At 42.0% G+C, this 21,844-nt stretch overlaps 1 protein-coding gene across 2 annotated transcripts in view; it reads right to left on the bottom strand.

Annotated features, from left to right (window-relative positions):
• spata6 (spermatogenesis associated 6) overlaps positions 1 to 21,844 on the bottom strand; it is a 100,978-nt gene that overhangs the window by 23,005 nt on the left and 56,129 nt on the right. For both annotated transcript variants that reach the window (XM_080195502.1, XM_080195503.1), the window contains exons 6-10: positions 19,710 to 19,790; positions 17,600 to 17,872; positions 13,610 to 13,718; positions 4,185 to 4,231; positions 975 to 1,156 (exon numbers count right to left, since the gene is read on the bottom strand). In XM_080195502.1, coding sequence (XP_080051628.1) covers positions 975 to 1,156; positions 4,185 to 4,231; positions 13,610 to 13,718; positions 17,600 to 17,872; positions 19,710 to 19,790 — 692 coding nt within the window. The remainder of the gene's footprint in view (positions 1 to 974; positions 1,157 to 4,184; positions 4,232 to 13,609; positions 13,719 to 17,599; positions 17,873 to 19,709; positions 19,791 to 21,844) is intronic.

The following is a 21,844-nucleotide window of genomic DNA, read 5'->3' as shown; positions in this document are numbered from 1 at the left end:
CATTTTGCACTGCCATGACGAATTGTAAACACATTCAGGTGAGCAATGCAGAGTTCCCTCTGAACAGTCCGGGCAGTAGACCGACTGCTTAAGGCAATTCTGCTATTTGCTCAATGCCATTTTGTGTGGAAGTATGGCTTTTGTTACTTGCATGCTGCTCATGTGTGTGTGGGATTTGGGAGCCACACAGTCAGTGGATGGTCCCTGTGTCATTTCCCTGTCATGCTGCAAGCCAAGTGGAATAGAAAATACTGCACCATTGACTGGGAGCAAGTGATCGAAGCAGAACCCTTGAAGGCAGAACTAAGGCCCTCAACAGATGCCACAGTACTCACTGCAGACTTTAGAAACTTTAAATAACAGTACAGACTACCAAAGACTTCTACTCACTGCCAGTAAAAATCAATCAACTTATGAAAGAAGTTGATGGTCCTTTTAAATAGCACTGCTCCTTGCTGATGTATGTATGTTCACTTGTGAGTTTAAGAGAAGTCATTAACTGGAGCATTCGGCGCGAAAATGGCAACACTGGTATCATATCAGCGCTACACAGTGAATGACATTTAGGTACTGAAGTTACATCCATGATACTGAAAATAAAGGTGATATGCAAAAACATAAAAAGGTCTTTCTTTACTTCAAATGAAGGCATCAGGGAATATTTCAAAGAATCACTAAAGGGAAATTTCTTCTCACTATAATGTATAATGTATAAATGTTATTTAATAATCTTGGAAAAGGCGAATTTACACACAGATTCATAGAATTCCTACAGTGCAGAAAGAGGTCATTTGGCCCATTGGATCTGCACCAACAACAATCCTACCTAGACCCTGTCCCCATAACGCCACGTATTTACTTTTCTAATCTCTCTGACTCTAATACAATGCATAAACAGGCATATATATACACACATGAACAGTACATCAGTGATCTTGAAATATAAATTGATTCGAAAGAAAAAGAATAAATACCTTTCTCTGAGAGATAACCGGTTTAACACTGGGCTTTGTTTATGGAAAGATGAGGTTGTTGAATAGCTCACTGGAGCTGTGGCAGGAAAATGTTGTTTGCCAGCTGGTCCTGAGATAATAGGCTCATCAGTGTCTTCAAAAGAATAATCTAGCAGATCTTTCTCATGAGGTTTCTTGATGGCCTAGAAGATAATAAAACAGCTATAATTGTCACCAGAAATACACAATTGAAGCTTTGTCCTTGGCAAATACTAGACTTTTGAAATTCAACTGTATCTAGCTTTATTTTGATGGTCTGAAATTCAATTCGATCCATACTTTTAATCTGCAGAAACTGCAGTAAAACAGCAGCTTTGTTTATTAACAAATTATTTATGGTTTGATTTGTGTCAAGAAGTTATCAATTGTATGTTTGCATTTATAATTATTGAGCAGCAAGGTTGAACAGTTGTTGGCATTGCTGCATCACAGCGCCAAGGACCCGGGTTCAATTCCGGCCTCGAGTCACTGTCTGTGTGGAATTTGCACACTCTCCCCTTGTCTGGGTGTTTTAGTGATCAGCAACGTCCAAATAGTGGCAAGGTGAAATCTGGTCCAGTGCTTTCCAATCATCCCATATTATGCTCCTGACGTAAATCACAGATTTTCCAATCTACCATTAGCAGCGTCATGGGAAATGTGCTGATATATAAATAAAAGTCTTGCAACTGATGTGCATTTCCTTCAGTCCAATTCAGACAGTATGCATGCACATATATGCAAATTTAAATGTCACACTTTCAACCCAATTATCTTAAATTCCATTTTCATGAACAAATGGAAAAACCACCAAGAAAGTACCACTAATAGGAAACGAGAAATCAAGAATGTGCAGTTAGAAAAAAATGACTGATTAAAAAAACAGTATATATCATTACAAATGTTTTTTTCATTTCTTTTCCAACCACCCTGCCTCCACTCCCATCTTGTTTTATCTACCGCAACTGAGAAAATACTGCTAGAAATAGTTTCAATATAATAAATGCATTAAAATTTAAAAACAAATAATTCACGGCAAATCATTTTTAGTTTTCACTCGGAGGCAAGTGCTCCTCTGAGAAACTTGAGACTGGAGTTCATGCCTTTCCCAGGCCCATTATTGTCAGATGAAATGACAGATCCTAACACTCACTTATACCTAAATGAGTAAGGTGTTTTAATGTTTGATAGTATCATGGCTATTTACAGATTGCCAGAACTAGCTGTATCTAAGCCCCATCCATCACTTGCATTCCTGTGCATAATGGAAAGCCAACTGAAGACAAAGGAATCTCCAAGCAGTCCATTTTTAATAGCAGTGAATGTAACTAGGATTTGGTTTTAAGAGAAAAAATGGAAATTGAAATAAAATATGAAACTTTCCATTTTTTTCTGCATTAATTCTGTTTGAAAGACAATGTAGATTATTCTATTAAAGGACTTGTGTATTTAGAAAATGTAGCAAGCTATATGTGTGACAAACCAACATTAGCAAAAAAGGATTTGTAGTGTTTGGTAGAACAGAACATAAGCATTAAATTAACACATGCTATCAAAGTTTTATGTCTTGCACTTATCAAAACAGCTCACAAGAAATACCAACAGTAAATTTATACTGCATAAGAAGGAATTACTGATTAGCAAGTGGACTCTGATTGGTAAAGTGGCTGCCATGGAGAATTTATCAAGGAATAGTTAACTGCCAATTTTTGTTCAAATTCAAACCAGGCAGGTTGACTTTGATACGTCAAGGCGATGGGGAATGAACCAGGGAATGGCTGTCTGCCAATTTTTTATTTTATTGAAAATGGTGCAATTCATGGACAAGTTCCTTCCGTCTGCAAAGGATAGGGCCCTCTGTGTGAAAAGAATGTGGCTTTCAGGATGTATGTGAGCCACACTGCGAACTCGACTGATAATTTTATCTTGGTTTTCATGCAATTCACAGCACAATCAGGATTGTTTAGCAAATATTAGGTATGGTCTGTATTGTGCCTGTTGCAAATAGCTGAAGGGACATGCTTTGATATGATCCACCAGACATTGGGTTGTATGGCGAACATACTTAGCATCATTCCCTGGTGAGGACATGAATCTGCAAACAAGTGATGGCAAAGGCCAATACCTGCCTTCCTCTTTGGTGGTGAAGTAGTGCTGCATGAGATGTTGGCAAGAGAAGTGTCCTGTGTACAAGCCCACATTGCCATCCCACAGGTCAGAACTGTAGCATGATGTCACCAGGTCTCAGGCCACAGCTGACTGTTAACGTCCTTGGAGCTATGTTGCATGACACCAAGTCCCATTCCTCAAATCTTGCTGACCTACATTAGCTCCCAGTCAAGCAATGTTCTGACTATAAAATTTTCATCCTTGTTTTCAAATTTCTCCATGATCCCACCCCCAACTCTGTAACTTTCTCCAGCCGCACATCCCTCCAAGATATCTGTGCACATCTAATTCGGGCCTCTTGAGCATCCCCTTTCCTCCATCCACTTCTTTACCTCACGATCCTCTTTTAAGATATACCTTAGAAACTGTCCTTTGATCAATCTTAGGTTCATCTGGCCTAATATCTCTTCACATTGCTCGGTGGCCACACTTGATTTCATATTGCTCCAATGAAGTACATTTAAAAGTTTTATTGCATTAAAGGCATTATTCAAGTTCAGGCTTCTGGTATTCTTGCAGCAACTGGGATAGCTTGACATCTGTCTCTTTACTAATTCAGGCATTAGAAAGCAGATTACTATATAATTTTCAGCAAAGTTTGTCAGGGCCTCCAGACATACTTGGTGATCTCTTGTTTACAGAATTTGCTGGAGCTACATGCATCTGCAGTGTTTAAGTCAAGTGGCATAGGATTCAAACAAAAGCTGAGTGTGTTGATGTCTCTTCAATGACTGATCCTTATGACAATATTAGTTGAATGACAACAATCTCAATAGGACAGCCCTTAAACAGCAATAAGCCATGCGAAGTGGCGCACTATATTCTGTTTTTGGCAGGAGAGCAGCAAATCAGACAATGTACAGAATATTCACGCTCAGTTGGAGAAAGGGAAACAATGAAATGAAAAGACCTTTTGTACTATTTTGGTTTTCTTTTCCTTTAAATCAATATAATATAAATTCTGCAATCAATTAGGTTCATAATTTTCAAGATAAACTTGATACAACATTTAAAGCAAAATACATTTAATGAAGTCTTGCTGGGTCCATAGCTGCCACGAAGCGACGGATCTGAAAAGAATAAAACACACAAGGCACAATGACTGATCCATCACATTGAAAACAAAATAGATCTTCCCATCATCATCTGTTAATTTAAAGTCTGGCAAAATGTTTATTCCTAGTGTTAAAATACCAGTAAAATTGCAAATGCAAAATAATAAAAAAAGATACAAAGCACTTAAAGGCTGATCCCCTTGTTGGCTGCAGCCGGAAAATTCAGTGTCCATTCATCCAAACTTATTTGTCGGATGCCCAATTTTCCTTCGGGCAAACTAATATAAAAATAAAAAGAAAGCCAATTTGATAAAATACATAACTTCTAACTTGTCATATTTAATATATTTTATAATTTATCATATAATTGCAATTAGTGTTTAATTACTCAGTCTTAGGGGGATAAAATTAAAATTAAATAAAGAGGCATCAAAACTAAAGGGTTCCTAATTTTTCATTATATTAAAATTTGACACAGATAGATAATAAAAGTTAAGTAAAACATGTTAGTTCAGCAACCTATACAATAGACTGTGGCAGCATAAGGGAAGGAACTGACTGGTGAGTTTTTATTTAAATCTTAAGTTTACTAGTTTAATTAATAGAGATATGGCAGAGGACCTCAGTCCCATGGCATGTGACATGTTTCCTTGTGGAAACTCCAGGATGTTGCTTGTGCCCTGGACAACTACAGGTACACAAAGTGTTGCCAGCACAAGAAACAATGCTTCTCATGTACAGAACATGTGAAAATAATAAATCAAATCAAAATGCTGGATCACCTCAAATTCTAAGGTTTGGAGCTTGAGCAACACACTGTGCATCTGTGAGGCTCCAAATTATGTAGATAACACATCGGTATGGTCACCCCAAAGCTTAAGGACATGCAAGTAGAGATGGAATGGGTGACTAACAGACAGACAAGGGAGACCAGAAGATAGTGCAAGAGTCCCTTGAGTGCACCTGGCTCTCCAACCAGTATTCAGTTCTGAATTCTGGTGAGAATGATAGTTCTGCAGCCAGAGGCATGGTTGGCTCAGCTGTGCGGGGATGGGGAGGACGAAGATTGGGAAAACAGTACACGGAGCAGTCTTTTGTTTGGGGAACAGAAAGACATTTCTATAGCTGCAGGCCATGATTCAGGGTGCCAGTTTCCCTCCCTGTTGGCAGGAGCACTGGTGCTTCTGAGCGGCTGCAGGATTGGGGGAGGGGCAAACAACAAAAAAGTGTGGTCCATATCAGTACCAATAACAAAGGTAGAAAGAAGAATGAGGTCCTGCGTGCAGACTTTTGAGAGCTAGAAAGGAGATCAGCAGGCAGAACCTCAAAAAACTATTGTTTGAATTAGTCCAGGTGCCACGTGCTAATGAGTACAGAAATAGAAGGATAAACAAATGAAAACATGCAAAAGGAAGGACTTTAAATTTCTATGACATTACGTCACTTCTTTAGGGAGGCCTAATGGGTTGTAACTCGGCAGTCAGAATTGATGGCCCCATGGAATGGTTTGCTAGCACTGTTAGGGAAAAGTTTAAAGTAATTTGACAGGTGGATGGCCAGAATGCAGCGACAGGGAAGAAAAACAAGGTGCACAAAGGACTGGGAAAGATTGTAGTCAAGTATTGTATCGGTCAGACTAAGATGTAACGCAATTAAGTTTACAGTGCATGTATGTAAACACACAATGTAAATTTATCACAGGCAGAGTAAATATGGTTGGTGTGGTGAGCTGCAGGTGCAGAGGAATATGATGTCATTGGGATAATGAAATCTGGCTCAAAAAAGGACAGGGCAGAACTAAATATCCTTGGTTACACAATTGTAGGAAACATAGAGAAGGAAAGGAAACAGGATTAGTGAAAGTATTGTGTAAGGATCATATTACAGTGCTTGACAGCGAGAAAGAAGGGCCAAGGACTGAATCTATTTGGTTAGAGCTAAGAAACAATAAAAGTTTCACTACACTACTAATTGCTTATTATAGGCCACCAACTAGCTGGAAAGATATAGGGGGATAAATTTACAGAAAAATTATAGAAAGGTATCATGTAGAAGTGATAATGGTGAGCTTTAGTTGTCCTAATATAGACTGAGATGGGGATAGTGTAAAGGGCAAAGAGTAGCAGGAGTTTCTGAAATTCAGGAGAATTTTCTTGATCAGTATGTTTCTGGTTAACAAGGACAGAGGCCTGGTTCTGGAAAATCGAGATGAGTCAAATGGATCCAGTGTCAAGGAAAACATTTAGGAAATAATTATTATAGTTTCATAAGATTTAAGATGGACCATGATACAATGGTTACTATACTGTCTCACAGCACCAGAAACTGGGTTCAAATTCGGTTTTGGGTGACTGTGGAGTTTGTACATTCTCCCCATATCTAGCTGGGTTTCCTCAGGGTGCTCCGGTTTCCTTTCACAGTCCAAAGATGTGCAGGTTAGGTGGATTGGCCATGCTAAATTGCGTCTTACTATCCAAAGATGTGTAGGTTAGATATGTTAGCCATGGTAAATGCGAGGGGTTACAGGGAAAGGACTTGCGTGGGATGCTCTTTTGGAGAGTTGGTGCAGACTCGATGGGCGGGATAGCCTCTTTCTGCACTGTGGGGATTCTATAATTCTGTTGTTGTTCATCCACCATCATCGAACCTCAACACCATTCGTCATTTTGAGGCTGGTTGCAGTGCGTCCGAAGATGACTGATCAGGCCAATTCGGGCACGGAATGTCCTGGCACATATTGGACAGAATTGTGAAGACACTGTAGCTGTTGTGCCGGAGGCTCTGGACTTGCGCAGTTTGTGCTTAAGTTGTAATTCAGCAATACGCCTTGCTTCCCTTGACAGCCTTTGTGGATAAGGCAGCACCAGATAGGGCGGTTTTGTGCCAGCATTTCCCAGGTGGTCGTGTCAATGTCAGGGAGGCTTTGAGTGTGTCTTTGAAACGTTTCTTCTGCCCTTCATGCCAGCGTTTTCCAGTAGTGAGTTCCCCAAAAAGGAGCTGCTTGGGTATACGCTCATCTGACATACGGATGACATGACCTGCCCACCGGGTCTGCGCTCTCATCAGCAGTGTGTTGGGCTGATGGTAGACTTGCTCTGGAGAGAACTTCAGTGTCTGGTACTTTGTCTTGCCATCGGATGCGTAACATTCTGCAAAGACAAGTCATGTGGAAATGATTGAGCTGTCTTGCATGCCTTCGATACACAGTCCATGTTTCACAGGCATACAGGAGGGTAGCGAGTACCATGGCGCTGTACACCTTCAGTTTTGTTGCTGGGCTGATTCCTTGACGTTCCCATACAGTGGAGCGCAGTCTACCAAAAGCAGAACTTGCCTTTGCTATTCTGCAGTTAACTTCTGCATCAAAAGTCACTGCTTGGAAGAAAGTGCTGCCAAGATAAGTGAACTGGTCCACTGCCTGTAGGTTTCTGCCCTTTGATTGTGATTATGGGTTCTGGGTACAATGCATGAGCAGCAGACTGGTGAATGACTTCGGTCTTTTTAATGTTGATAGTGAGTCCAAAGTTGTCACAAGCCGTGGAAAATTTGTCCACACCGACTTGCATCTCTGGCTCTGAGCCAGCATACAGGGTGTAGTCATCGGCAAAGAGGAAATCTCTCAAAACAGTCTCTTTCACTTTGGTAATAACTTGAAGTCTCCTCAGATTGAAAAGCTTCCTATTCACTCTGTACTTGAGGCTGATTCCAGCAACACTATCCTGAAAGATATCATTCAGCATGGCAGTAAACATCATGCTGAACAGTGTGGGTGTGAGCACACAGCCCTGTTTGATGCCATTGGTGACTGGGAATGCCTCAGAGGATTCTCCGCCATCCAGTACTCTGGCCATCATGCCATCATGGAACTGGCGTACCATCTGAATGAATTTGGGGACATGGTCCTCCACAGGCCTTGTCAGCTTACAGTGTTGAAGGCTTTTGCGAGGTCAACAAAGGCTGTGTAGAGCTCGCAATTCTGCTCCTGACACTTCTCCTGAAGTTGGCGCGCAGCAAATCTCATGTCAGTAGTCCCACGACCTTTGCGGAAGCCACGCTGTGACTCTGGAAGCAGGCCCAGCTCCAGATGAGCGACCAGATGATTTAGCAGGACTCTTGCGAGGGTTTTTCCTGTGATGGACAGCAGCGAGATTCCTCGGTGCTTGTCGCATACTTGCCGATTGCCCTTCCTCTTGTAGAGGCGTACAATGGAAGCATCTTTAAGTTCCTGAGGAATGGATCCTTGCTTCCATAAAGGACTGGAACAACTCGGTGAGCTTCTCGAAGAGTGCAGGACCAGCAGCTTTATAGATCTCTGCGGGTATGGCATCTGCCCCTGGGGCTTTGCCACTGGATAGCTGGCTGACAGGTTTCGTGACTTCGGCTGCTACCGGTTGTTCATCCAGTGGTGCTGTTGATATCAACCTGGGGAATCCTGTCTATTGCCTCATCATTAATAGATGACGGTCGGTTGAGTACGGCTTCAAAGTGTTCAGCCCATCTCTGCAGGATCTGAGCCTTCTCTGTAATGAGAGTTGTACCATCTGTAATCAGGAGGGGGGAACTCCCGAGAGATTGAGGTCCATAGAGAGTGTTGAGGGCTTCATAGATCCATTTCAAGTTGTTTCTGTCAGCATATCCCTGTATTTCATCTGTCTAGGCGCTCAGCCAGGCATCCTGCATTTTACGCAGTTTATTCTGGACTGTCCTGCGAGCACTGGTAAAAGCATTTTTCTTGGCAGCTGAAGATGGGTCGTTCTGACAGGCCCGATGAAGACGGTGCTTTTCAACAAGTAGACCCTGTATCTCATCATTCTCATCGAACCAATCATGCTGCTTGCGCATGGAGAGCCCGAGCGTCTTCAGTGCAGATGTATGGACAGCATCCCTGAAGTGTTCCCAGTCATCCTCAGCGCTGCCTGCGAGGTGTAGGTCAGCAAGCTTGATTTCTAAGTCTTCAGCCAGTGCTGAAGCTATGCTGGCGTTCTTTAGCTTGGCTGCATTGATTCTTTTCATAACCTTGCTTCCTGGTGGTCGCCTCTTGGGTCTGATGCAGAGCCTCATTTTGGAGACAATAAGCTTGTGATCTGTCCAGCAGTCAGCACCACACATGGCCTTGGTTACTCTGACATCCTGCCTGTCTTTTGTCCTGACAATGACATAGTCGATAAGATGCCAATGCTTAGAGAGGGGGTGCTTCCAGGAGGTTTTGTTAAGGGTAGGCAGACAGAAGGTTGTGTTGGTGATGAGGAGGTCGTGTGCTACACAGGTCTTCAGTAAGAGTAGGCCATTACTGTTACACTCCTGCCCACTTGCCCACTCCATGCCTCCCAATGACTCCTTGCCAGATTGCAGAGTCACACCCTACTCTTGCATTGAAATCGCCAAGCAAGATCAGCTTGTCGGTACTTCTGGTTCTTCGTAGAACTTGTCTTTCATCTCATCTGGGTTGTTCATTGTGGGAGCATAGGCGCTGATCAGGGTGGCTTGACTTCTGTAGCTGTAATGTCATAAGCCGGTCGTTCACACCCCTGGGTAGACTATCAAGTTTCTGAACAAGGTGACTCCTGATGGTGAATCCAACTCCAGCATCATGATGCTCATCGCTGCTGCGAACGCTCCAGAAAAAAGTGTATCCACCTCCAGTAGGTCAACTGACCTACGTTGGCAAGACGAGTTTCCTCAGGGCTGCAATGTCAATGATGTATCTTGCAAGCTGTCTGGCAACAAAGGCTGTTCTCTCTGGTCTATCTGCTGTAGGGATGTCCAAAAGCGTGCGCATGTTCCAAGTGGCAATGGTGAGTGGTGTCACCATGTGTTTTATTTTGTGTGTTTGACCGCAAGATGGGATCCCCGCCAGCCGTGGTAAACTGGCGAGGGTGTAGTGAAGCAGGTAATGTTTAGGGCACCTTTTCTAGCCCCTTCCTCATACTATGAAGGTGAGCAGTGCATTCCTGAAGAGGACTGCTCAGTTGCCCAGGTAGACGCCGAGTTCCACCACTGCTTCGGTCAGCGGAAAACGACCGTCAGACCTGAGCCGCCTACATGCAGGTCTGTGACTATAGCTCCCAGTGTATCCACACCTGCTGCTTCGTCGCTCGCCCATCGCCACAGGACTTCAAGGGTTGAACAGGACACTGATGACGACGATGATGACGGTGGTGTCGAAACTAGTGCTTGATTTGGATTAAAGTGAGGGAGAGTTGGGCAGCGTCAGCCTCACTCTCTCTTCCCAATTCCCATCTAGATCCAATGACAAGACAAGAGTCAAGACGGCTGGTGGTGGGACTAGGTGCAGTGGATGACCAGGACGTCTTGTGTCTTGTCCTGCTCTTCGCTTTCCACGACGCTTGCAGAGACCACTTTCTTGACCGTTGGACCTTCCATTGGTCTCTTCTGCTCAATCCTCCAGACTCTGTATTCACATGCCCCCCACCCACTATAATTCTAAGTTACCTATGAAAAGCAGCAAGGAGCAACTTAAAATTTAAAAAATATTTAACTGGGTGAGGGCCAATTTTAGTCATGTGAGAACTGAGCTCTCCTTGATAAATTGGAATCATAGATCGGAATTTTATGGCCCCTGGATGGGTGGGTGGGGCTATAAGATTGGATGCCATGTGGCAGTGCCATGTCTGCTGCACACCCACCTCTGTGGTTATTTTATCCATAATGAGGAAGATGTGGGCACTTTGCTTGTCTGTGGGCCAGTTCAGGTCAAAGGGACAACAATAACTATGGATTATTGTAATCTACATGTAAACTGGAAAAATTAAACTGGCAGTAGTAGCCTAGATAAGGAATGCATAGCAAGTTCTTTTCATAGAGCAGCACATTCTGGAACAAGACAGCAGATTATATTAGCCTTGATATTGTGCAATGTGACAGGATTAATTAATGAACACAGAGTGAAGGCACCCCTGAGCATTAATGACCACAATATGATTTTTACATCCAGTTTGAAAGGTTTGAGTAGGTTTAAGACTAGTATTTTAAATACAAGTAAGAACAATGATGTGGTCACAAAAGCTGCACGAGCTGAAGTGAACTGCAATACTAGGCTAGAGGATAGATCAATAGAGAAGCAGTAGCAGATACTTAAAGGGATATTTCTGAATATTCAGAATAAGATATATCTACTATAAAGAAAAATTCTAAAGGGAGGACCCAATATCCGTGATTAACTAAGCAAGTTAGGGAAAGCATAAAACTTAAGGAAGAAGCGTAAAACTGTGCAAAGATGAGTGGCAGGTCAGATGACTGCTTAGTATATAAAAACAGCAGCGAATGACTAAAAGATTAATCTGGGGAGGAAATTTGAGGAAACTAGTTTGACATATAAAAATGGATAGTAAGAGTTTGCATACATATTTAAGAAAGAAAAAGAGTAAGTAGGTTGAATGTTGATCCTCTAGAGAATGATTGCGAGGATTTATTAGGCAGTAAGAAAATGGCAGATGAAATTAACAATAACTTTGCTTTTGTCCTCACTACAGATACAAAAAATATTCTAGTAAAAAATGTAAATCAGGAGATGGAAGGGAGAGAGGAATTTGGTGAAAATACAATTGCTCAGGAAGTGGGACTGGGCAAATTGATGGAGCTGCGAGTTGCCTAGTCTCTGGGTCCTGATGGATTTTATCCTAAGGTCTGAAAAGAGGTGGCGAATGAGGTAGTAGATGTGTTAGTATTGATTTTCCAAAATTCGCAATATTTTGGAAAGGTGTCAACAGACTAGAAAGTAGCAAACATAAAACTCCTATTCAAGAAGGGAGGGAGGCAGAAAACAGGAGGGTTGGTGGGGGAAGAGTTAGAATTGATCATTAGAGACATTATAGCTGGGCACTTAGAAAAACTCAAGGTGGTCGGGAAGAATCAGTACCATTTTGACAGAATTTATGAGGTGTCTAGACAATGTATATGGTGAGAAAATGTTCCCATTTGTGGGAGGTCGAGAACCAGAGAACACCCAATTTAAACTGATTGGCAAAAAAACCCAAAAGCAACAAGAGAAAGTACTTTTAGAACATAGAACACTACAGCACAAACAGGCCCTTCGGCCCACAAGTTGCACTGATCATATCCCTACCTACCAGGCCTATCTATAACCCTCAATCCCATTAAATTTATTTTTAATCCAATCCCATTAAATTTACTTTTATTTATGCGGTTGGGATCTGGAATTGCCTGATAGTGTGATGGAGGTAGATTCAATCTTGGCTTTGAAATGGAAATTGCATAAGCACCTGAAGATAACTAATTTGCATGTTATGACAAGAAGTAGGGGAATAAGACTGGCTGAACTAATGATGCAGAAAACCAACACAGATACAATTGGCAGAATGTTGGAATGTAACCATTCAATGATTTTATGGGTGACAAATATCAAAAATTAGGCAATCAAGCCACTTGCAGAGTCTGAGGTCAATCTCTGAGAATGATCATTAACTGACAGATGTGACAGTTGAGTTTACAATTTCCTTTTGAGGGAATATTACAGAGGGATTTATCTCCATTACAGGAACTAATGGATAACTGGAATCTGCAGCAGAACACCAGGTAAGAATCAGCCAGGAACCAACTGACGCTTTCATCTCTGCAGAAACACAGGCTGGAATTATGAAGGTATTTGCAAACAGAAAGGAGTGCAGTACATATACTGGCTTCTAGACCACAGTCACTACACTGACTTGTAGCTTCCAGGAGCTGATAAGCACCCCGATAAACAGTGGACTTTCAGAGAACAATAGAATGGCAACAGCTTTAGTTCTTCTGCATGATACTGCTGCCTCTCAGAATAGCTACATGTACTTGGCTACCTTATCATAGGACCACACCAGAGGAATGTGGGAGATAAGGTTCAGAAATGGTAGTGGCTTCATGCCAAGAAGAAGCTGGCATGACATATGGACCATGAACCTTTCATAGTGCATAAGAAGCCAACCACCTCTTGCATTCCTGGCCCTCAGGTTCAAAACATGTGTGTGCACACAAGGGACTATTAAGAAACTGTGGATTGTTTGTGTCCACTTTGGTAATCACAGCAATAAAAACATCTGAATTTGCTGCACACCGGAACTTCAATAACGACAGATTAACAATGTGCACCATGGTTAATATGTAGAAGCTCCAGAAAATAGTAAAATAAAGCAACTGAAGCAAAAGGGAAAGGGGAGAGGAGTGGGGCTGAGCTGAGTTACTCTTCCAAAAAGCTAGCACAAACTTGATGGGATGAATGGTTTCTTTCTGCGCTGTAATCATTCTATGATTCGATTATTCTATGCTCAAGAATATTTAAATATAAATAAATGATAAAGTGATGCAATTCTAACACAAATATTTCATAGTAGAAGATAAAACATTACAATACAGAAAGTACAAGACATTTGGCCCTACCATTATAAATCGGTGAATCCAGAGGCCAGCTCTTGTCAGAACGTGGTTTGGAAGAAGGGGAAGATGAAGCAACAAATACATCATTAGTTGGCAGCAAATTACGATTAACCTGAAAAGTACAGAAAAACGTTACTTACATTTTACCCAGTAAAATGACTTTTTACCTTTATTCATGTACATTTTATTAAAAGTAAACTGAAGATATCACATCTAATCATTCCACCTTGTCATGCCTTCAGGACATCTCAAACTGCAACGAAACCAATGAAGTATATCTGAAGTGCAGTCATAGCTTTTATGCAGGAAACCACAGAAGAAGAACCCACAAACTACAAACAAGCTGATCGATTTATTGATCAGCGTTGCCTGAAGGTAGATTATTAGCCCGAGCACAGTGAAATTTGTTTCAAACAGCACCATGAGATCTTTTAAATCAAACTAAACAGGCAGATAGGCACTTCGTGTCACATTTTTTCTGAAATAGAACAGGCATAAAATTCATACCTGCTGCACCACAGGACATGGCCCTGCAAAGATCTAAGACTGTTTTGCTGAACAAATTGTGCCACCCAATTCTTCTGGTGGGGCCTCTACAAATGACTTCTGTGCAGGCATCCCCAGCACGCACAGGGAGCTTGTGAAGCAGGAATATCGTGGAGTCATACTGACCACCCACCTGATGAAGCATCAGCATCAACTGGTCATGGCAACAGCTGCATACCTGCAAACATCACTCTGCAAACAATTCCCGAGGGATGTAAGTTGTGCCTTTACTAGCATTCTTTAAAGGGAAGGCACCAAATTGAAAGTAAAGAACTTCTGAAATTATCTGAAAATACTCTAAATTGTTTTTCCTGAGGCTGTGGTGATTTTTTTTGGATTTGTCAGTGTTGCTGCTTCCAGTCAGGGAAAACAGCAGAATTGGTGAGCAGTTCACACAAAGCTGCAAAAGCTGCCTCAGAGTCTGGAGCACAACAGGGAAATGCGGCAAAGGTTGCAGAAAGGGGAAGCTCTGCGTCAAGTCCGCTGCCATCTTGTAGTCAGAATCCTCTATGCTTGACAGTATAGTTGTCTAGTATGCCACTCTATGCACCCAGTAGCTTTGTGTGCATACCCATCAGTGCTTTTCTATATGCTGCCTCACTAAGGTCCTCATTTGAATTTTCTACAGCAGAACTTGTCTATGACCTTGTTGTCCAGGGAGCTAACAATTACCCATCCTTTATTGCCACCCTAGCTGAAGTCCACCTGTGCCCACATATGTCTGATTGTGATGATGATTGTTGGTGGGGGTGGGGAAAGGGGTGATGCCAGTGAAGACTGTTGATGGTGGAGGGAGGAAGAGGGAGGGAGGGTGTTGCCAGCATTGATCACAAGGGGATACTGGCATTGATTGTGGGCGAAATGCCAGCTTTGATCGCAGCGTAGTGAGAGAGGAAGAATAGATGCCGGCTTTAATCTCAGGGGCAGAGGGCTGATGCTGAGACGTCCATGGTGCAGTGCAGGAGGAAGGTTATATTCTTCATCTGATTGGGGTGCCATTTTTCAAGCCCTTTAAAATGCCACTCCAAACTCAATACAGCCAACTTTAACAGCTTGTTTAGGCCCTGTCTCTCAAAATAATGGCATGAAACACGCCCCCCTTTTTTGACAAAGTGCCATAAAATCTGGCGAGAAAACCTGTCTGTTTCTCTGGAGAGAAACATGGCAGTTTTCATTAACATCCTGACATTTTGCCATTTTTTGATAAGATTCTGTCCAATTTCTCTGCACCCATGAAAAGAAGAAAACCTTATGCAATAGAATTTCCAGAGTGCAAACTGCGCTGTTTTAAAAAATCACCTACTTCATCTTAACATAAACAAAGGTAGAATACCCTTAAGATAGATGTCCTTCGGTTTCAATTGCTCATTACAACTCTTTACCAAAAAGATAAGCTGTCATTGAGAGATTTGGGTAAATTAAAGGCTTTTTTAAACGAACAAAAACAATGCTGAAAGCACTCAGTAGGTAATTCAGTATTTCAGCATTTTGTTCTTATTGGTTTCAAATTTTAGCATTTAGCACTATTGAAAATGCCAACAAAAAAATGAAATTATTTTGTATTAGAGCGCAAACTGTTAAACTTAACTGCTGCAAAATAATATCGAAATTCCAAAAAAATCTAATATTAATGTATACAAACAGTTTAGTCTCTAATGCACTATATGTGATGACACCAAGATTGGTGGAACGGCAAATTGTGCGGAGGGTGTGGAGAGTCTGCAGAAGGATCTAGATAGGCTGGGCGAATGGGCCAGGAACTGGCAAATGGAATTTAATGTTGGCAAATGTGAGGTTGTCCACTTTGGTAGGAATAATGGTAGGAAGGACTATTACTTACATGGCGAAAAACTGCAGCATGCGACGGTGCAGAGGGGCCTCGGGGTCCTTGTGCATGAGTCGCAAAAACCCAGCCTGCAGGTACAGCAGGTGGTCAGGAAGGCAAATGGGATGCTGGCCTTCATAGCGAGGGGGATTGAATATAAAAGTAGGGAGGTCTTGCTGCAGCTGTATAGGGCACTGGTGAGGCTGCAGCTGGAGTTCTGGTCGCCGCACTTACGCAAGGATATTTTGGCCTTGGAGGGAGTGCAGAGGAGGTTTACTAGGCTGATTCCGGAGTTGAGGGGGTTGAACTATGAGGAGAGGCTGAATAAACTAGGCTTGTACTCGTTAAGAGTTTAGAAGAATGAGGGGAGATCTCATTGAGATGTATAAGATGTTGAATGGGATGGATAGGATAGAGGTGGAGAGGCTCTTCCCGCTCAGAAAGGACAGTAGGACTAGAGAGCACAGCCTCAGGATAAAGGGGGGGCAGTTTAGAACGGAATTGAGGAGGAACTTCTTCACTCAAAGGGTGGTGAATCTCTGGAATTCTCTGCCCGTTGAAGTGGTGGAGGCTGCCTCGCTCAATATTTTTAAGACGCAGGTTGATAGGTTTTTGATAGGCAAGGGGATTAAGGGTTATGGGGAGAGGGCGGGAATGTGGAACTGACATGATCAGCCATGATCTTATTGAATGGTGGGGCAGGCTCAAGGGACTAGATGGCCTACTCCTGCTCCTATTTCTTATGTTCTTATGTAAGTTCAGATTACATTCTACTTCACAGTAAGTTTAACATAAAAGTTCAAAAGAAATATATAAACATTTACAACTGCTAGACAGTGGAACCATGTATAGTTTCTATACAAAACTGAGTTTTACTTAAATTAACAAACTAATACAAATGCTGAAAATCTGAAAATCAGGTCAGGCAGCCACAGTGGAAAGTGAAATGGGGTTTGGGAGAGGTCATTTTAATTGGATGAGTGACAAATTTAGGTGTTGGTTGGAGCAGTTGAATGGACAAAGAATTTGGAGTATGCGGAGAACCGACTTCCTGGTTTTACTGAGGTACGACTAGGGCAGGCAGTTAACATTTAAATATGTAAACAAGGTTGGAAGCTTCCAAGTTAACCTCTTTGGAAGCCTGAAGTGAGGCCAGCTGGGTTTACTGAGCCTTGGGAAATCCAGCAGCTAGAGCAAGAAGAGTACAGAACTTGGAAAGAAGGCAAGTAGTGCCTTCATACTGCTCCTTGTGGCCTGGGAAAAACAGGAATGCTTCCTTTCACCCCCGTGACATCAGGCAACCCCTTATGCAAAACCCACTTTGCACTACCCCTCACCCGTGTTAGGGATCAGACACCCACCAGGATTCGATCCCACCCCTGGCCCTGGGATTGGTGACTGGATCAGCTAGTCCTACAACCTCATTCATTGTGAAATTTCCACCAGGAAATCTGTCAGGACAACAAAAAGGCACACATGGTGGAGTTAAAACTCTTACCGGGTTGGTAAATAAAGCTTCATCCCACCTCCCAACATAGTTTTAATATTTCAGTTCAATCAGGTCAAAGATCTTTAACCAGAATTTCCATTTGTTTAAATGTGCATTTTCTTTGGACACGTACATGTCTAATGACAAATGGAGGTTTGTTATCTGTTTCCTTTTTAAATTGATAAGGTCCAAGGTTCAGGTGTGCGAGTCTCTGATTGGCATCCTCTGAGAGCTCTGCCATCCGTCTTTTGGTATATGGTGATAGAGACCGTGTCTGGGACGCTATTGTGGGCCGCTTGTAGCTGTTATCTTTGCTGCTCTCTCTGGGGCAAGTTTTTCTCTTTGGTGATCTTGTCATGGAATTCCTGAGTGAAGGAGATTGTAGTTCCAAATTCATGTTGTCCTCCTAAACAAAAAAATTACATAAACACTTTTTCCCAATTAAATTAATAAATCAATCAAGAAAAACTTCACAAGCCGCTGTGGAGTATAACACAATCTTTAGAATAAACAATCATCTTTGAAAAGAGAGGAACACTTTAAAACACACCCATTTTAAATATTCACAAACAAGTCGAATTATATTGCAGAAGCAAGAAAAATGAGATTTTAGACAGCAATGATTTTCTTCCTCCAGGCTAAGCAAAACACAAAAAATTGTTAATTGCCTTTGAAAAGAATCACTGCATAATTTCATTAGAACATTATATTGGTGAAAAACTAAAATAACTTGTATATTTCAATTTTTGGAAACTTGATGGAAGTCCATTTTTACAAAAATAAAACCACATTCGATGGGATATATTACAAATTGGCTGTTGCACAATGCTTGTGGATTTCATCATTTTCTTGAGCTTTCCCCCTAAATGATTTGCAAACATAACATAGCAAAACAAGATGAAAATGTAAATGTTCCAGATTTCCAATACGTTATCACAGGTATTTGATAGACTACGGGGTAGTTGGACTCACACAAAATCAGAATTTGCAGAATTCATTGAAATTTTAATAATCATCACTCCTCAGTAAAACTTAAAGCCACAGCACCGAAGGAAAGCCTTAATATCCTAGGTACCGCAGTGTTTAAATTGACACAAGAAAACAACAGGCAAAAGGTAACAAGGTTCCCCAAATTTGTCCAAGCATGAAACTCTTTTGACCTCCCAAGAGTACTAAAGAACCCAAGAAACATTCTTATTACATGGAAGAATTAAACCACAAGTTATGATTATTACACAGTAGATACAAACATACAAAAATAAACTTAAAAATATATTTCTGTGTCTAATATGTATACATTTATTGTGATAAAAAAATTCTGTATTGAATAAATTTTTACCTTTTTGTTGTTTTTAATGGGTGCACCCACTCACACATACTCCTTCACTTTCACCCACCCTCACCCACTCACATGCACACTCAAAGTCACACACTTTCACCCACATACTCAGGCACGTCCTCACACACATCCTCCTCTTTACCCTGCTAATTCCCCTAATCTACACATCTTGGGACACTAAGGGCCTGATTTTACCATTTTCATCCTAAGTGCCGATTGTGGACGTAGTACAGATCCAACTTAGAAATCCGCTTTCAGGTGCCCCCATACACTCTCAGCCATCTCCAGTCTGATTCACGCTGTAGACAGGGCTTAGCGCAGCCGGAACAATCAGAGCTCTGAATTGCACAAGCGCAGTTAGGAAAAAATTGGAAAAAGTGCGCCCGTGTCAGGTCACTCCCAGGCCACTTTCTGTGCTCAGGGAGGGGGGGAGGTGCCAGATGGATCTCGGGGGAAGGGGAGGAGGGCAGATGGATCTCAGGTGGAGAGGGTGCGGGAGCGCAGGGGGGTCCTCCACGTGGCGATCAGTCTGGGTATTGGGGGGGTGGATAAGGGGGGGGCAGTGATGTGTGTGGGTAGTAGGAGGGATGGATAAGGGGACACACACACACGTCATTGCCCCCCTTATCCAACACTGCCACTATCCAGACCGATTGCCACACCTACCCAGCTTCCCCCTACCAATTGCCTGCAGAGTGGCAGCAGACCATCCGACATCCCACCACCTCCCCCACCAGAGATCGATCTGACCCGCTTTCCTCTTCCCCCCTTCCCCCACAAGACAAGTCTGAGAGAGTCCTAGATATTTACACAAATATTTGTTCTATCTTTCCAGCAGTAATGCATGTGGTCATCTGAACTGAAGAAGTTATTTTAACCTGTAATACAATTAATCAAGGCTTACCTCATATTCTATTTGCACAAAGTCTTGTGGACATTCTTTGATTATTGAAGTTGTTGAGAATTCCAATCGTGGAGCAATACCCTGAAAGGAAAATGACCAGATGACATTAGAGTCCAAATCTCTCTCATACACACATACTCACGTAGGAAAATATTATCGGACACTTCCAATTACTTGAACTGCATTGATCTCTTTTCATTCACATTTTTTCAAATACAAAATAATCATACAGTCAAGGTTTCAACTGCCACTCCGGGACTTGAGTACATATATTAGATTGATATTAGAGTGCAATGATGAAGATGTGTTACATTGTCAAAGATGTCATCTTTGGATTGAGATACTAAATTAAGATTCTAATTGCTAATCAAGGTGAATGAAATCTAGTGCCATGGCACTACTTAAAGAACAAAGTGTTCTCCCAATATTAAACAATTAAATTGTTTATCTCATGTGTTGTTTTGGGGCCTTGCTGTTCACAACTTGGCTCCAATCTGCCCAATTGACATAGTAACTACACTTCAAATATTTACAGTGCACACCTAATGCACTCGGCATGGGTGAGATTTCCATTCAGGGATCAGTAGCCTGAAGTTGCAGACACCTCCAGGTCCCAATCCTGCACTACGTCAGCACTGTTTCCATATGTGAAGAAGCTTTATTGGCCCAGAGATATCAACCATCCAATTTACAGCAAGAGGCACAGGAAGGAGGCAGGACATAGGAAGTATCAAGCCTGATTTAAAAGACAAGTGATAGCCATTGTTGAGGTTTCCATTTGTCAAAGGGATGGAAAAAGAATTGAACCAACAAATCATGTTGAAGTTTCCATCATCTTTGCACACCTGACCGTTAGATGGATCCAGGGCTTCCAATCTCATCTCCCAGCCTTAACATATACAGGTATATGTGCCTTCAGTTAAAGTTTTTTAAAGTCTATTTATTACTCACAAGCAGGCTTACATTCACACTGCAATGAAGTTACTGTGAAAATCCCCGAGTCACCACACTCTGACCCATTTGGATACACTGAGGGAGAATTTAGGATAGTCAGTGCACCTAACCAACACGTCTCTGGGCTCTGATACAAAAAGTTACTCTGATTCCAACATCTATGAGCATCGCTAAGGATGGCCATTTTTCAAGATTTCTCCACACTGGACCATGCCACCTCAGTATTCACCCTTGCCGAACAGACATCATTGAACTTGATGGTGCTGTATTGCTACTACCAGACCAGCTTTGGCTTCTCCTTTTGTTACTGTTCATGTTCTCCCGATCAACCTAGAAGACCACACACTCTCCTGCCTCACCCAGTGGCCCTGCAGTCCATTGTGATTGTATTGGACATTTCTGTCCTCCTACCTGCGCCTATCACTGTGGATGTCCCATGCCACATGTGGACTTCACCCCCGCTATCTTGAACGGTATGCATGGTTGCACATCTGCACCCTCTCACAAGAGCTGCGAGTACTGTCCCCCGCCAATCCTAACCACCCCCACCCCCAATCCATCTGTAACCTAGTACTATGCTAGCCATCCCCCAGAGTCACTGTGTTCGAGGCTCATTGACTGGCGTGGCGAACTGGTACGATTGCCCCTTACAAATTTATTTTGCTGTAAAAATAAGTAATTTCCTTTGAAACGACAAGTGGATTTCCCCTTTTTAGGAAATACATTGATATGCACATCTTTACTGAAAAGAGGGGAATCTTATAGCTGTAATTTAATTTTGTGACTTAAAACTTATAAGGGGTAGAACTGCCAAAACGTTCAATAACAGATTAGACAGCTATCGGTTCTAAGTTAAAAATACATTTCCTTTCGACCACAAGCAATTAAGAGAGATAACCAGAGGAGGCAGAATTAATGTGGTCTGTGAGGTAGATGAAACATTCATATTTGCAATAATTAAGTTATTATATTCTTTTGCTGATGGTAAGATATAATTTATTGAAAACTTTTGCAGCAAGTCTAATTATATACAAAGTCCCTGCTCTGCTTCTCTTGGATAGTATTAACCATTTACTTCATAAAATGATAACAACATGGAAGAAGTCATTCAGCCCACCATGTTTGTACTGGCTTTCTGTAAGAGAAACCCAACTTTGCTGCCTTTCACCCATAGCCCTGCA

This window comes from Carcharhinus amblyrhynchos, chromosome 9 (genome assembly GCF_965287045.1).
Source record: "Carcharhinus amblyrhynchos chromosome 9, sCarAmb.v2.hapA, whole genome shotgun sequence".
Classification (NCBI taxonomy): Eukaryota; Metazoa; Chordata; class Chondrichthyes; order Carcharhiniformes; family Carcharhinidae; genus Carcharhinus; species Carcharhinus amblyrhynchos.
Note: the sequence above shows the minus strand (reverse complement) of the source record. Positions and strands in the feature narration are given on the sequence as shown.